The sequence below is a fragment of the Mastigoproctus giganteus genome, chromosome 3, assembly GCF_048544385.1.
Source record: "Mastigoproctus giganteus isolate SK-2022 chromosome 3, ASM4854438v1, whole genome shotgun sequence".
NCBI lineage: Eukaryota > Metazoa > Arthropoda > Arachnida > Uropygi > Thelyphonidae > Mastigoproctus > Mastigoproctus giganteus.
In genome coordinates this window covers 159,417,313-159,435,559 of record NC_143577.1, presented here as the reverse complement: position 1 = coordinate 159,435,559, position 18,247 = coordinate 159,417,313, and the positions used below count along the sequence as shown (strand labels likewise).

Here is an 18,247-nt window from a genome sequence, read left to right as displayed (position 1 = left end):
TAGCACACTCCTACTCTCAATTTTGATCTCCCAATGCTTATGTCACACCAAACTGACTCGACACTGCACTGTCCAGTGATGTCGACTGGCTTCACTTCCTTGGATTTTATGTGTTTTTTAACTAATAGCATAACCCCTCCTCCCTTCCTATCCTGTCTATCCTTTCTGTAGACATTGTACTCCCCAAATTCCAGTTCTGCATTTCTTATATCTGTGTGACACCACGTCTCTGAAATCCCCACAATATATGCCTTTGATGTTTTGAGCAATACCTCAAATTCATCAAATTTATTTACTAAACTCCTAGCATTGGTGTACACACAAGTATACATGCACCTGTTCTGCTATTATTTGTACAATAGTCTTCCATGCGCAACAGTGTCAAAAGCTTTCCTGAAATCCAAATATATGATATCAAAATTATTTTTTGCATCCAGTTCCTTTGTAACCACATCATAATATCGTATCAAATTTGTCAGACAAGACCTTCCCTTAACAAACCCATGCTGTGTTTGAATTATTGCTGCAGTCTTGTCTAGATGATCCTGTATTGCATCTTTAACCAGTGACTCCATTATTTTACCCGGAACAGAAGTTAAACTAACTGGTCTGTAATTACTCGTGTAACCGGGTGGATGGGATCTATGTTGTTATATTAAGAGGCAGCAAAGGAAGTAAGCAAACTCTTAGCCATAATTATGAGCACTTCCTTGGTCTCAGGGAAGATACCCATAGACTGGAGATGTGCAAATGTGACCCCAATTCACAAAGGAGGATCAAAGGGTGATACAAGTAATTATAGACCTGTTAGTTTAACTTCAGTTCCAGGAAAATTAATAAAGGCACGGGATAAAGAAACACTGCAGTATCATCTATACAAGTCCAGTTATAGTTCAGATACAGCATGTGTTTCTTAATGGGAAGTCTTGTCTGACCAATTTGATGGAATACTGTGATGTAGTCACAAAGTAACTGGGTGCAAAGAATAATTTTGATATCATATATTTCGATCTTGGAAAGGCTTTTGATACTGTTGCACATGGAAGCCTGCTGCACAAATTAGCATAGCATTAGGATTAGTAGAGCCATATGATGCAAGAAAGCAAGCTTATGCAGCATCAGCCAGAAAAAAAAAAAAAAACTTCCACTTCACCCCTCCGTTCGTTCGAAATATCTGTCCAGCTGAGCCTTAAATTTATTTAGGCTATCAACTTTCACAACAAGGGATGGAATTCTGTTCCACCAACCAACCACCTGCTGGCTAAAGACAAATTTCCGGACATCTATCCTGCATCTGTCTTTCCACAATTTGAATTTATGCCCTCTCAGATGATTATTCTGAGCAAGAGGCAGAATCCCATCAGCATTGAGCATGCTCAAACCATTCAAGGCTTTATACGCCTCTATCAGATCACCTCGACGGTGCCTAGTCTCCAGACACTGTAATTTGCAAAACTTAAGCCTTTCTTCGTAAGAGCAACCCTTTGTTCCATTCACTAACCTTGTTGCCCTTCTCTGTACTCGTTCCAGCTCTACATCCTTCATGAAATGAGGCCTCTAGACCTGTATACAGTATTCAAGGTTTAGCCTGACCATTGCCTTATACAAGGGAATAATGACCTCCTTATCCCTGCTAGAAAAATTACTGTATATCATTGATAAAACACCATGAGCTACTCTTGCAGCCCGTCTCCACTGCTCAGAGAACTTCATATCTGCCTGCACAATTAACCCCAGGTCCTTTTCATTCTCTGCCACTGTCAGTGTAGTACCACAGAGTTGATACGTTGCTCTGGGGTTGCTGTTTCCCATATGTAGTACTTTACATTTGTCAATGTTAAACTTCATTTGCCACCTCTCAGCTCATTTGCTCAACCTTTCCAGATCCTGTTGCAGCAGCATAGCATCAGTAGCGTCCTTAACAACCCTGCCCACTTTTGTATTGTCTGAAAACTTAGACATTAAGCTTGATGTACCATCATCAATATTATTTATAAATACAGAAAACAATAATGGACCAACACTGAACCCTGAGTGACTCCAATAATAACATTAGTCCATGATGAGCAGTGTCCATTGATTACCACTCCGTCTTCTCCCCCTCAACCACCCCTTTATCCATAGCAGCAATTTGCCTCCAATGCCACACTGCTCCAATTTGTGCAGCAGCAGTATCAAAAGCCTTTCTAAGATCCAAGTATATATTATCAAAGTTATTTCCTGCATCCGGTTCTTTTGTGACTGCATCATAGTATCCAATCAAATTGGTCAGGCAAGACTTCCCCTTAAGAAAACCATGCTGTGTCAGAGCTATAACTGAAGTCTTGTCTAGATGATCCTGCAGTGCTTCTTTAACCAGTGCCTCCATTAATTTTCCTAGAACAGAAGTTAAACTCACAGGTCTATAATTACTTGTCGCCCTTTGATCCTCCTTTGTGAATTGGGGTCACATTTGCACATCTCTAGTCCATGGGTACTTCCCCTGAGTCCAAGGAAGCTCTCATAATTATGGCTAAGGGTTTGCTTACTTCCTTTGCTGCCTCATTTAATATATCTGGATAGATCCCATCCACTCCAGGTGCCTTTCTTGTGTTTATCTTCAATAATTTCTCCTCCACTTTACTCTTAGTTATTACAAGATTATCTAGCTTACTGCTAGAGTTGAATACACCTCTGGCATTCCCCTCGCTGAATAACTCCTCGTGTGTGAATGTCGATACAAAATATTAATTTAGCTTGTTAGCTACCTGAGCAGGATCATCAACAGTTGAACCATCGATATCGAGTGAACCAATCTGATTCATCCCCTTCCTTCTAGAGTTTACAAAAAAAAAGAACTCTTTACTGTTTTTTTTTGTATCCTTTGCCAAAGATTTCTCATAATCTGCCTTCACCTGCCTAACCTTCTTCGTAACTTGGTTACAGATCAACTTATATCTGTCATAGGCTTCTGTGTCACGTGTTAATTTATATGTATCCCAAGCATTTTTCTTCTCTGTCATGTCTCATTAGTTCATCTGACATCCATTTAGGCCTAAACCTTGAACAATATTTCTTAGTTGGTATGTAAAGCCTAGTACTTCCAAGATAAGTTCTTTGAATGCTTCCCATTTTGAATTTGCTGTTGGTAACATCATCATCAGTTGGTCCCACTGTATAGAATTTAAATACTGTCTCAGACCATCGTAGTCGCCTTTTCGAAAGCAATAACCCTTCCCTTTACCCCTGATGGTAGTTATCTCTTTCAGTAAATCCCACTTCAGCACACTGTGATCACTGCCACCTAGTGGTTCCTCTATCTGCACATTCTTAATGCATTAGGAATCACTACTGATAATCAAATCAAGAGTATTACTCCCTCTAGTTGCCCCCCGAACATGCTAATGTAGAAAACAATTATCCAATAAATCCACAAAAGCCTTGCTAGTGTGTGAGTGACCAACCCACAAATTCCAGTCAATATCTGGGAAATTAAAATCACCCATTATAAGACTCTCTGATTTACTGGCCCGCTCTATTTCCCTGTACATTTTCTTATTATACTCATCAGAGTCATTAGGCCTATAGCACACTCCTACTCTTAATTTTGACCTCCCAGTGCTTATGTCACACCAAACTGACTCAACACTGCACTGTCCAGCGATGTTGACTGGCTTCACTTCCTTGGATTTTATGTGTTTCTTAACTAATAGCATAACCCCTTCTCCCTTCCTATCCTGTCTATCCTTTCTGTAGATGTTGTACTCTCCAAATTCCAGTTCTGCATTCCTTATATCTGTGTGACGCCATGTCTCTGATATCCCAAGAATATCCGCCTTTGATGCTTTCAGCAATACCTCAAATTCATCAAATTTATTTACCAAACTCCTAGCATTGATGTACACGCAAGTATACATGCACCTGTTCTTTTTCTTAGCTACCCTAACACAACCCATGTGTTTACTTGTACCGCAATGACTCCCAGCCGTCTCTGAAATATCCTGGATCTTGTTTTCCAGGCTTCTGCTCATTCCAATAGAAGCAGTGCAAGAATCACTTTTACCTCTGCCAGTGGCTACTGTTAATCTATTAGTCCTTGTATCCCCCTAATCTAACAGTTTTTCGACCCACCTAACACTTCCTTGATAGCATCAGCAAATATTCTTGTACCCTTTCTATTTAAGTGTATCCCATTACTGTAGAAGCAGTCTCTTCTGTTAACAAGTACAGACCAGGCTGGAAAAAATTCTACCCCTTGAGCCTTGCACAATCTTTCCAGGGCCGAATTGATCGACAAGGCTCTCATCATATACTCCCTCCTATTGTGTCTGAGCAGAATTGCAGACACTTTCAAATTCAACCTTAATTCACGGATTTTTTTTCAACAGTGACCTGTACTTGTTAAGTAATTCTGCCGGTCTCCTACTCTTAATATCATTAGTTCCAACGTGTCAACTATATCACCTTTTGTGCCGTTAAAAGATGATATCCGCTCTACAACGTCATCAACCTTTGCCCCTGGCAGATATACTCTGGTCCTGTTCCACCTATCCTTTTTACAAAGCATGTTCCCCGTTTCCCTGACAATAGAGTCACCAACAACTACTAGTTCCTGTGTGACCAGCACATTCTGCCTTGGGGGTTGCCGCTGTGTTGTGTGATGACCAAGTGCAAGCTCTGGCGTTGATGTGGGCAGCTGAGAGCTTGATGGGCCCTCACTTTAAATCCTTCGAGTGCATCCACCCTGTCCTTCAACTCTCATATAGGCCCATAACAACGCTGAGTTGTTGCCTGATTTTGTTACACTCCTTGCATCGCGCACACACAAAGACATCCCCCATGGCAATATCATGTCCCGTAACCGATTGCTCCACAAACATCATGCAAGCAGTGCATTTTAAAAGGCTGTGGTTCGGAGGGCAACTGCCCCCCTCAGTTCTCCTCTGAGCCACAGCGCTCCCATTAGCTTGAGCCTTTTGCTTTCCTGCTCTGGTCTGAGTCATGATTTTGATTTAATTTCAATAAAATTTCAATTTCAGTACAAAATTATAACCCGAAACTTGTATCCCAACACAGTTATAATGCTATATATATTTTTCAGTTTCGAGTATTATCTACGAGTTCCGTTTATATAACTTCCGTATCAAGTTATGTATTAATTATGTTTCATTTGTAATCTTAGTCGTTATATGTGTTTGGTTAAAAGTACAATTTAATTGACGGTGAAGTTTAACAAAATTAGTAGATTTTGCTGATTAATTGACAATATTATATTATATACTATACTAACGCTATCTAGTTCGGGATATATGTTGTATCGTATAACAATGGCGCAAGTTATGAACGGTAAATCTATGGACACTTATTAAGTATTAATTAACTTCCAAATCTCGCTGTCTCAATTCAGAATAAACTAACGATCCTGACTAGGTCTATAAGCTACTTATAGTAAATAATTTGATGTATCAATTGGTCAATAAAGTGGCTAAATATGGCTAAAAAACTTCTCGTTCAGCGGAGTGATACCTTACTGATACTTTTATGCAATTACAAGCCCGAGTAAAGAATAAATACACCAGATTAATCAGAAAAACACAAAATAATGCTATACTACTCAATTTAAATCAAAAGTTTTAGAAAAACAATAATTTCAAATCAATAAATAAGAAAATCCACTTAGTGGCTTTTAAACATGTCTGGCTCCCATTAGCCTCATCAGCAGACCCCAAATTGGAGCAGTGTGGCATTGGAGGCAAATTAATTGGACACTAATGACAGTACGGTGCTGCAACAGGGTCTAGAAAAGTTGAGCAGATGGGCTGAGAGGTGGCAAATGAAGTTTAACATTGACAAATGTAAAGTACTGCATATGAGAAGCAGTAAACCCATGGTAACGTATCGGCTGTGGTACACTGACACTGGTGGAGAATGAAAAGGACCTGGGAGTAATTGTGCAGGTAGCTCAAGGTGTCTTGTCAATAATATACAGGAATTTTTCTAGCAGGGAAAAAGAGGTGATTAACCCATGTATAAGGCAATGGTCAGGCCACACCTTGAATACTGTATACAGGTGTTGGAGGCCTCATTTTAAGAAGGATGTACAGCTGTTGGAACGAGTACAGAGAAGGGCAACAAGATTAGTGAATAGAACAAAGAGTTGCTGTTACGAAGAAAGGCTTAAGTTTTGCAAATTACAATGTCTGGAGACTAGGCACCTGCGAGGTGATCTGATTGAGGTGTATAAAACCTTGAATGGTTTGAGCATGCTCAGTGCTGATAGGATTCTTCCTCTTGCTCAGAATCACCTGAGAGGGCATAAATTCAAATTGAGGAAAGACAATTGTAAGATAGATGTGTGGAAGCTTGTCTTTAGTCAGCGGGTGGTTGATTGCTGGAACAAACTTCCATCTGTCGTAGAAGTTGATAGGCAGAACTAGAGAAACATTTGGAGCAAATGGATGGGCGAAATGAGTTTTTTTTGGCAGATGCTATATAAGCTTGCTTACTTGCATCATGTGCCTGTGCTAATGCTAATATAATAACATTATTATCTAAGTCTGTTCATGAACTGATCTGCATGCCATGCAGGCTGAAAAAGCCAAAATAAATTGGAGCTCTACTATAACCCCAATCGAAGAGGTTAACCTCCAGCCTTTTTTCATTATCTGACTTGATTTGAACTGGGACCTCTCCAAATAGGAAGGCTGATCCTAGAGTTCTGAGCCTGGGTGCAAGAATTAATATTGGTGAAAAGAACAGCAAGGATAAGTGTGTATTCAGAACCCAAGTGTATTATGTTCCCCTTTTCCCAAACTGGCCTGCAAATGAGTGACAAATGGTGAAACCATTATACTGTCACTGGGGACACCATATGCATAGAGATTTTAATGTTATCTTTAACTTTAAATATAATTCTTGTAAGAAAATTCATTAATTTAGTGAATGAATTATTTTCTTTGCAGAATATTTGAGTGGCTGTTTGCAATTCCTGCTCTTTTTGATCTCATTGGAACATCATTAGCAGGTGAGTTTAAGATGACAAAATATCAGTAAAACTTTATAGTTGTTCGTGCACATTTTTTATTTTTTTTTCAAATATATATTTTGTTAACAAATTACACACTATTCATCATAATAAGATTTCATTCTTTCTGTCAGCATTACTGTTTTAATTGACCTGTTTAAAAACTCAAATTCATTTATTTATATTACTTGTTGCATTAGTATTGGAAGAGGCATATGATGCAATAAAGCAAGCTTATATAGCATCAGCCAAAAGGGAAAAAACCTGCTTCCCATTTCACCCATCCATTCAGTCCAAATGTTTATCTAGTTCTGCCTTGAACTTATTTAAGTTGTTGACCTCCACTACAACAGATGAAAGTTTGTTCCAACCACCAGTTGGCTTACAGCAAATTTCTGCACTTCTGTTCTACAATTGCCTTTTCTCAATTTGAATTTATGTCCCCTCAGGTGAGTAATCTGAGGAGGAGGAAGAATCCCATCAGCATTGAGCTTGCTCAAACTATTCAAGGCCTTATACACCTCAATCAGATCACCTCGCAGGTGCCTAGTATCCAGACATTGTAATTTGCAGAACTTAAGCCTTTCTTGGTAACAGCAACCCTTTGTTCCACTCACCAATCTCGTTGCCCTTCTCTGTACTCATTCCAGCAGTTCTACATCCTTCCTAAAATGAGGCCTCCAGACATGTGCTCAAGGTGTGGCCTGACCATTGCCTTATTCAAGGGGACAATCACCTCCTCCTTGTCCCTGCTAGTAATATTCTTGTATAACATTGACAAGATACCATGAGCTACTTTTGCAGCATGTGTGCACTCTCAGAAACTTCATATCTGACTGCACAATTATCCCTAGGTCCTTTTCATTCCCCACTACCCTACGTATAGAAGCACCCAGTTGGTACATTACTCTGGGGTTGCCAACCGGGCTATCCGGATGGGTAAAGTGCCTGCCTGGCAACTCAAAGGTCGCGGGTTCGAATCTCACCTCAGGCTTGGATCAGAGTAGAAAATGCAAAAACCTTGGGAGGTGCAATATGGCCACAAAAGCCGATGCGCCAACAACTAACAAAAAAACTCTGGGGTTACTGCTACCACCCGTATGCAGTACTTTACATTTGTCAATTACCAACTCATAGCCCATCTGCTCAGCTTTTCCAGATCCTGTGCAGTAGTGTTCTATCATTACTGTCATTAACAACCCTGCCAACCTTCGTATCATCTGCAAACTTAGACATTAACCCTCATATATCTTCATCAATATCGTTGATAAATACGGAAAACAACAATGGGCCCAATACCGAACACTGGGGGACTCCACTAATAACATTAGTCCACAAAGACCAGTGTCCACTGATTACTACTCTGTATTCTCCCACTCAACTATCCCTTTATCTATGTGCTCTTAATGCCATACTGGTCCCATTTGTACAGTAGTCTTCCATGTGCAACAGAATCAAAAGCTTTTCTAAAATCCAAGTATTATGATATCAGAGAAGACTTCCCCTTAACAAACCCATGCTTTGTGTGAACTAAAACTGCAGTCTTGTGTCAAAGATCCTGCTTTGCTTCTTTCAATTGTGATTCCATTATTTTCCCTGTAACAGAAGTTGAACTAACAGGTCTGTAATTATTTGTGTCACCATTTGATCCCCTTTGTGAATTGGGAACACATTTGCACATATCCAGTCCGTGGAGAACTCCTCTGAGTCCAACGAAGCTTTCATAATTATGGCTAAGGGTTTGCTTACTTCCTTTGCTGCCTCCTTTAATAGAACTAGATAGATCACATCTGCCAGGTGCCTTTCTTATGTTCAATTTCTTCTCCACTTTGTTCTCAGTTATTACAAAATTATTTAACTCTCTGCCAGAGTTTGAGAAGCTTCTGGCCACCACTTCCCTACAGATTTTCTCATGTGTGAATGTAGATGCAAAATAGTCAGTTTGTCAGCTACCTCAGCACGTTCATCAACAATCAAACCTTAGATATCAAATGGACCAATCTGAGTCATTCCCTTCCTTCTAGAATTTACATAAGTAAAAAGAAGTCTTTGCTATTTTTGTTTGCATCCTTTGCCAAAGATTTCTCATCAGCTGCCTTCACTTGCCTAACCTTCTTTGTGACTTGGTTATAGACTAGCTTATATCTGTCATAGCCTTCTATGTCACTTCGTAATTTTATCCATCCCATGCATATTTATTTTCTGCCATGAGTCTCATTAGTTCATCTGCTATCCATTTAGGTGTAAACTTTGAACAATATTTCTTAGTTGGTATGAAAAGTCTAGTAGCTTCTAAGATTGCTTCCTTGAATGCTTCCCAATTAGAATTTGCTGTTGGTAACATCATCAGTTGGTCCCATAGTATAGAATTTAAAAATTATCTGAGACCATCACAGTCACCTTTAAGAAAGCAAAAATCATTCCCTTTACCCCTGATGGTAGTTACATCTTTAAGTAAATCCCACATCGCCATGCTCTGATCACCTCTGAATGCTGCTTTAGAAAACAATCATCCAATAAATCCACAAAAGCCTTGCTGGTGTGCGAGTGAACAACCCAAGTTCCAGTCAATATCTGGGAAGTTAAAATCCCCCATTATAAGACACTCTGATTTACTGGCCAACTCCTTCTCTATACATTTGTTCATTGTACTCATCAGAGTCATTAGGCTTATAACGCACTCATTCTCCTCCTCTCAGTTTTGATTTCCCAGTGCTTATGTCACACCAAACTGACTCAACATTACACTGTCCACCCATTTCAGCTGGATGCACTTCCTTAGATTTTGTTTCTTAACTAACAACAGCATAACCCCTCCTCCCTTCCTATCTTCTCTGTCCTTTCTGTAAACATTGTACTCCCTGAATTCCAATTCTGCATTCCTTATATCTGTGACACCCTGTCTCTGCTATCCCAGCAATATCTGCCTTTGATGTCTTACCAGCACCTCAAATTCATCAAATTTATTTACTTAACTCCTAGCATTGGTGTGCATGCAAGTATACATGCATCTGTTCTTACTCTTAGTTATCCTAACACAGCCCATGTATTTACTTGTTCTATGATAACTTCCAGTAGTCCTGGCAACCATCAGCACCTTGTTTTCCAGGCTGCTGCTCATTTCAATAGAATTAGTGCAAGAATCACTTTCACCTCCGGCTGCGTCTACTGTTAATCTATTATTTTGTGAATACCCTCAAACTTGCAGTTTTCTGACCCACCTAACACTGCCTCGATAGCATTAACAAATATTCTTGCACCTTTCAATTTAAGTGTATCCCATTCTTGCAGAAGCAGTCTCTCCTGTTAACAACCACAGACTGCGCTGAGAAAAATTCTATCCCATGTGCATTGCATAATGTTCCGGTGCCAAATTGATTAACAAGGCTCTTGTTATATGCTCCCTCCTATCGTGTCTCGGCAGAATTGCAGACACTTTCAAATTTAATCCTAACTCGCAACTTTTTCTCAACATTGACCTGTACTTGTTAAGTAAGTCCACAGGTCTCTTACTATTAATGCCATTAGCACCAACATGCACAAAAATATCACCCTTTGTGCCCTTAAAAGATGATAACTGCTCTACTATGTCATCAACTTTTGCCCCTGGCAGACATACCTGTTCCTATTGCACCTATCCTTTTTGCATAATATAATTCCCGTCTCCTTGACAAAGAGTCACCGATAATAACTAGCTCCTGTGGGACCAACGCATTCTGCCCTGAAAATTGCCACTGTGCTGCCTGATGCACGAGAGCAAGCTCTGCTATTGAGTTGAACAGCTGGGAGCTTGATGGGTCTCCCAATTCCTTTGAGTGCATCTACCTTACTCTTCAAATTCTCACAAATACCGATCAGAATGCTGAGTTGGCGCCTAATTTCTTGACACACTCTGCACCTAACGCACGCACGCACATGCACACACACACTCTCCATGGCCAGGTCATGTCCTGTTCCAGAAATGTCTGAACATTCCACAAGTTGCACATTTTTTTAGGCTGGTTGGAGAATCGCCTCCTTAGGTTCTCACCAGAGCCACAGCACTCCCGCCACTTTGTGCTTGTTGCTTTGCTGATCTAGTCTGGGGCATGATTTTCGTTTAAATACTATTTAAATGATTAACAATGAAAAGTAATAAGGTCGATAAATTTAATTTGCAATACTGCACTAAGCTAATACAGCGATACATATTACGGCACTATTTCTTACGTTATACCTTATGCTATTGAGTATGAGATATACACTGTTGAGTTATGCTATACTGTAATGATCACAATGTTAAATTAGTTGTATCCTTAGCTAAATACAAAAGATATATGCGCAACATGTGATTAAAACCTTCAAACTACTTATTTATCACGATTAAAACCCTAGTATTCTTCTGCACTACGTTACGATCTATGATATTTGTGTCAGATATTTGTACAATAGCAGTACGAGCAGTGAGTCGTAACTTACAATAATTACTAGTTAAATTTAAAGAAAAAAAAAGCTAACAAATGCTAGTAAACTTATTTTATTTAATATCTTGTAAAACACAATTTAATATGTTAATCAATCAAAAATATGGTAAAAATATGCAAAACACTTATAGTAGCATTTACTATATGGGGAAATTTTGTATTTTATTGCTTTTTGCAACTCTTATACATCCCTTGTAGCTGCTTAAACTGTTTTACCTTGTGTTTCTTTTCCTCATGACTGCTGGTAGTTTTTCCATCTGTTCCAGTGTCTCTTTCTGTTCATAAGATATTTGGGGAGGGGGGTCCCATAAGTCCTAGAAACAGTGAATGCAGGTGCAGATGTTGAATTCTTGTCATTTGGGTGAGATATTTTTGGGCCAATGCATAACAGTCAGTTTTAGGTTAGGAGACACGTGCTCAGATAAGGTGACATGTGACCAAAAGTACTAATCATTCTCTATGGGCACATGTCAAGTGTGATTTTGGAAACCTTGTAGTCTAATTATACTTGAGAATTGCATCTGGAATTGCATATAGAGCAAACAAAAAAAAAATATGGGTTTCTTCTTATCTTCACAAATCCCAAGCATTAAATAACATTGGTAATCATATTATATTGGTAATCATATCCCATACAATCTGATACTCGTAGATCACACTGTTTAACTTCAAAGAAAAACATTAGCATCATGTCTATTTCATTTGACTAAATATGAAATTGATATCAATCCTTATATGGAAAAACTGATGATCCACACTAGCTAATTATATGGATAAGGATTAAGAGCACCAACATATTTTAACAACCTACATAATTTGATATATGTTATGTTGAACATGATAAGGTGACATGTGACCAAAAGTACTAATCATTCTCTATGGGCACATATCAAGTGTGATTTTGGAAACCCTGTAGTCTAATTATACTTGAGAATGGCATCTGGAATTGCATATAGAGCAAACAAAAAAAAAATAAGGGTTTCTTCTTATCTTCACAAATCCCAAGCATTAAATAACATTGGTAATCATATTATATTGGTAATCATATCCCGTACAATCTGATACTCATAGATCACACTGTTTAACTTCAAAGAAAAACAGTAGTAGTAGTAGTGGCATGTGATGCAAGAAAGCAAGTGTATGAGCTTATGCAGCATCAGCCAAAATAAAAAAAAATAATAAAAAAAATTTCTTGTCATTTGGGTGAGATATTTCTGGGCCAATGCATAACATCAGAATTCAACGTGCTCAACCCATTCAAGGCCTTATACACCTCAATCAGATCACCACACAGGTGCCTAGTCTCCAGCCACTGCAATTTGCAGAATTTTAGCCTCTCTTGGTAAGAGGATCCCTTCATTCCCCTCACCAATCTTGTTGCCCTTCTCTGTATCTGCTCAAGCAAATCTACATCCTTCCTAAAATGTGGCCTCCAGACCTGTACACAGTACTCAAGGTGTGGCCTGACCATTGCCTTATACAGAGGGACAATCACCTCCTTTTCCCTGCTAGCAAAATTCCTATATATCATTGACAAAACCCCATGACCTGCCCTGGCAGCCTGTCTGCATTGCTCAGAAAACTTCATATCTGACTGCACAATTACTCCCAGGTCTTTTTCATTTTCTACCACCTTAAGTGTAGTACCACACAGTTGGTACATTTCTCTGGGGTTACTTCTACCCATATGCAGTACTTTGCATTTGTCAAGGTTAATAGCATCATGTCTATTTCATTTGGCTAAATATGAAATTGGTATCAATCCTTATATGGAAAAACTGATGACCCACACTAGCTAATTATATGGATAAGGATTAAGAGCACCAACATATTTCAACAACCTACATAATTTGATATATGTTATGTTGAACATGATATTGTGACAGATGACAGCAACAGTATGCTCAATATGAGCTGAAATGTGATATTATAACTCCTATTAATGTTGCTATATGAGGGGAAACTACTTTCACAAGTGAGACAAATCATTTAGAAAGTCTTTCACTATTAAAAGTGAACTTGTCTGTAAAACTTTGTATAATAGCTGAAATAGCAGGCAAGTCTGTATCAACAGTTTGTCATATAATCTCAAGCTGAATCAAATAAAAGCAGGTGGGAAACCATTATTTACATCTGTAAAGAAAAGAAATGATGCATGGGTGATGTTTGCCAGATTATCAGATGTCTCAGTTGACTATCTGGCCTGGGAAGAGTAATTCATAAAAACTGCAAATTGCCATGTACTTGAGACTACTCTTTCCTGGTTGGTATTCTGCACATTATGTAACAAGTTGTGTCAAAATGGCTGATGACATATCCCCCCCCCTACCACTACTGTGGTGCATTAATATGAACATGGGTGGCATGAATAGGCTATGGCACATAGGCATATCCACAAGGGGTGAGGTTAGCCCCAAGAACATACTATTTTATATTGTGTGACTGTACTGTTATGTACTGATGCTTTTAAAAGTAATGTGGAACATATAAGTCTTCCTTCCTCCAAACTTCTGCTCCACTGGTGAGACATATTGCTACAAACTGCAGAACAAACTTTGCTTTCAAAATGAGTTGTTCTGGTATTGGACTGTTTTAAAACACATTTGTGTGAAACTAGTGGGTAGGGCAACTGGCACATTAACATATTAGGAATGATGTTACATTGCCATAAGGTTATTTAGCCAGGTTTCTTATCTGCAGCATTCTGTTATATAGTCAGTGTCTTATTTTTTAAAGAGGCAGATTAACTTTTAAAGCAAGTGACATTGCAAAGGAGATATCATTTGTTTGAAATTAGTGCAACTCATTGTATAGGTAAAGTTTGTTACTGTCAGTTAAGAAGTATAATTGAGACTTTTGCATGTTGTGCATTTCATCCTTTGCCAAACATATATAGATGTAGCCCCCTGGCTGAACAATGTTTGATAATTTTTATTGTAAGCAAGAGCAAAATTAGATTACTGATAATTTTTTTTTTTTTTTTTTTTTAAATCTTTGTTGATATTAGTATCTCTTTTATTTATTACCATGTCAGATTTGGCTTTTATCCAAATATGTAGTAGCTTTTATTTCTGTCTGCACTAAAGCCTGGAGCAGTAAAACATGTTATCAATAAAATCAAACTTGATTTTGAAAAGGCTGAGTTGTAAAAAAGTGCCTCCTCTTGAAACAGTAATGGTTTTTTTTTTTTTTTTAATTAACATATCAACAATCAAAAGACCTTGCATGTCTGTATCCATATGTACATACAATATTATAAATTACATTAATTAAATTATGCAGGTGCCTAGTCTCCACACACTACAAATTGAACATGTGGAGACTAGGCACCTGCAAAGAGATCTGATTTAGGTGTTTAAGGCCTTAAATGGATTGAGTAAGCTAAATGTTAATGGCATTTTTCCTCTTGCTGAGACTACACATGTGAGTGGGTATAAATTCAAGTTGAGGAAGAATGGTTGAGGAAGGAAGCATGAAAAATCAAAACTCAAGCATGGATAAAGAGGGACTGCATTGTCAGTGCAGCCATCTACTTTTTTTTTTTTTTTTTTTGATAATTTTTCTACTTGATTAACTTTTTATTAATTACATTATTTATTATTTTTTCTCTTAGCCATTGGTCAAGTTTTGGAAATAAGGAACTTGGCACCATGAAGTTACTGATGCAATCACCTACAAAATTACTCCAGCAATATTCTATTTAAAAAAAATAATAAAATAACAGGAAGAAAAATAAATAAATAAAAGAAACAAAATAATTCACAGGATATTTTTTACAAGATGTTTTTTATCCTTTTTTTGGAGTACAAGTAAAGCTTTTAAATCCCCCCACTCTGAATGATTGACACCAAACACTTTTCAACTGCCTTGGTGGCCACCAAGGCAGTTTGAAGGAGTTTTCCATGACTATTGGAATATCCTTACTTAATCTGAAATTCATGCAAAAAAAAAGCAGGCACTTCAGAGAAGAAACCTAGTATGTTTTGTGCACTGTTGAATATCAAATGAAAGTAGAAATTGCAAACAGAATTCTCTGTAGCTGTGTTCAGATACCTTTATTTCAGTACAGGCATGCCTGTTTTACTTACTAAAATACATCAGCTATACAGTATGATTAAAAAAGGAAGAGTAACAAAAACAGCCAACTTCAAAGCTCAAAAATATAAACCTAAATACCATCCTGCTTTTTTAACAATTTCGTGAAGGTCTTTGCTGTCAATAGTAGTTATTAAATACCAATGGCAGATGCAAACAGAAATATTCGGAAATAGCACAAACTAAACAAATTTTACCCCAAGCGTTTTTATGTACAGTGAAGTTAAGGCTGTGTTTGTATGTAATTTCTCAAAAATAAATAAAGGAAAAAAAAAAAGATGAATAATAAAAGAAAATATATTTGATACATTGTGGACTTTGTTTGACAGCCTCTATCATGAGCAGAGCCACTATGTTTACTTATGGCAGCTGAAAGTGTAGGCTGGCAAAAATAATAAATGCGCATACGAAGTTAGTGTTAAGTTAAATATTGTTTAATTTTACTTTAATGTAATTGTATTTAGAGTTCCAATTTATTAGTGTTATTTGGGGAACATTTTTTGCATCAAATTGAAATTGAACAATTTTACAAAAAAAAAAAAAAATGGGGTGCCGATTTTGGACATCTGGATTTCAGGCATTCTACCTGTACAATAAAGTTTGTAGTAGTGTCAAATAATGCAAGAAAGGAAGCTTATACAGCATCAACAAAAAAAAAAAAAAAAAAAAAAAAGCCTGCGCGCTTCAGCCATCCATGCCCTATAAGAATTTGTCAAGTTCTTCCTTGAATTTATTCAAACCAACCACTTCCACAACAACAAAAGGAAGCCTATTCTAGCAATCAACCACCCACTCTTTGAGAGAAAACTTCCGCATCTTCCTGCAACCATCCTTCCTCAACTTGAATTTATAATTCACATTTAGCTTACTCGATCCCTTCGAAGTCTTAACACCTCAATCAGACGTCTCTGCAGGTGTCTAAGTCCACATGCTGCAATTTGCAGAACTTAAACCTTTCTAGGTAAGAGCACCCTTTTATTACCTTCACTAAACTGGTTACCCTTCTCTGCACCCATTACAACAGATATACATCACTTCCTAAAGTGAAGCCTCCAGACCTGTATACAGTAGTCAAGTTGTGGAATAACAATGGCCGTGTATGAGGGGATAATCACTTCCTTATCAGCAAAATTTCTAGATATCATTGATAAAACCCCATGAGCTGGCCTGGCAACATATCAGCAGTGTAGTAACACATAGTTTATAAGTTACTCTGAGATTACTGTTGTCTGTAAATAGTACCTTGCATTTGTCAGTATTAAACTTCAACTGCCATTTCTCAGCACATCGACCTAATTTTCCTAGTTCTTGTTGCAGTGGCCCACTCTGATTACTGTCATTAACCATTCCGCAAACCTTTGTATCATCTGAAAACTTTGACATTAAGCCTGATATACCTTCATCAGTATCATTAATAAATATTGAAAACAACAATGGGCTCAGCACTGAACCCTGGGGGACTCCACTAATAATATTAGTCTGCAAAGAGCAGTGCATATTGATAACCACTTTGTCTTCTTCCACTTAACCATCCCCTTATCAGTAGTAGTAACTTGCCCTTAATGCCATATTGCTCCAGTTTATGCAGCAGTCTTATGTGCAGCATTATCAAAAACCTTCCTGAAATCCAAGTATATGATGTAGAAATTGTTTTTTTACATCCAGTTCCTTGGTCAATGCATCGTAGTAACCTATCAGATTGGTTAGATAAGACCGCCCCTTAACAAATCCAATTTGTGACTGCAGTATAATTGCATTCCTGGCCAGGTGTTCCTACATTACTTCTTTAACCAGTGACTCCATTATTTTTTTTGGAACAGATGGTAAACTAACAGGTCTGTATTTAGTCATGTTGCCTTTTGATTCCCCCTTTATGAATTGGGGATACATTCACGTCTCCAGTCCAGAGGGACCCCCGCCCCAATTCCAAAGTTGATGTTATAATAATGGCTAAGGGTTTGCTTACTTCCTTTGCTACCTCCCTTAATATAATTGGATAGATTCTATCCATCCCAGGTGCCTTTCTTATGTTTTCAGCTTCAACAATTTCCCTTCCACTTTCCTTTCAGTTATCACAGTCATTTAGCTCCCTTTTAGAGTTTGATAAACTTTTGGCATCCCCTCCTCTGAAGAATTCTTCATGTGTGAATGTAGATGCAAAATACCTATTCAGTTTGTCAGCAACCTGAGCAGGGTCATCAATGGTTGATGCATTGACATCGTGGCAGAATGTACAGGCACTCCCCGACTTATGTGAGAGTTGCATTCTGCGGGACTCTACATAGGTCAAATTTTACGTTAATTGAAATTTCCCTAAAGGCTTAAGCACTTGCAACTATGCTTGCTGAATATGATTGAAGGAAAAAAGAAATGTTCAATGAACATGTAAATAGAATTGTTCAATTTTTTTGTTTTTTATCTCATGCGTAGGAAAAATTACAAAAGTGTGCAATTACAAAAATTATAAAATTACGAAAAAGGGAGGGACAGGCATAACAACCTCAAGTTTTACCTTTTGAGCATCGCTGCCAGAATAAACGTATCCAGCTGATAAGTATGCCTCTGAAGAGGTTGAGGGCTGTGGAAATTTAGAAAGGGTTTTTTCCAACACATCACGAAATATCTCTGCTGCTGCTGCAGAATCAGCACTGGCGACTTCATTGCACACTTTAACGTTGTGGAAACC

The 18,247-nt window shown here is 38.0% G+C and overlaps 1 protein-coding gene across 4 annotated transcripts in view; it reads left to right on the top strand.

Moving 5' to 3' along the window:
• The window catches only part of LOC150088358 (solute carrier family 35 member F6-like), a 329,560-nt gene that overhangs the window by 110,702 nt on the left and 200,611 nt on the right, over window positions 1-18,247 (top strand). For all 4 annotated transcript variants that reach the window (XM_090370737.1, XM_090370736.1, XM_090370735.1 and 1 more), the window contains exon 5: window positions 6,942-7,003. In XM_090370737.1, coding sequence (XP_090226863.1) covers window positions 6,942-7,003 — 62 coding nt within the window. The remainder of the gene's footprint in view (window positions 1-6,941; window positions 7,004-18,247) is intronic.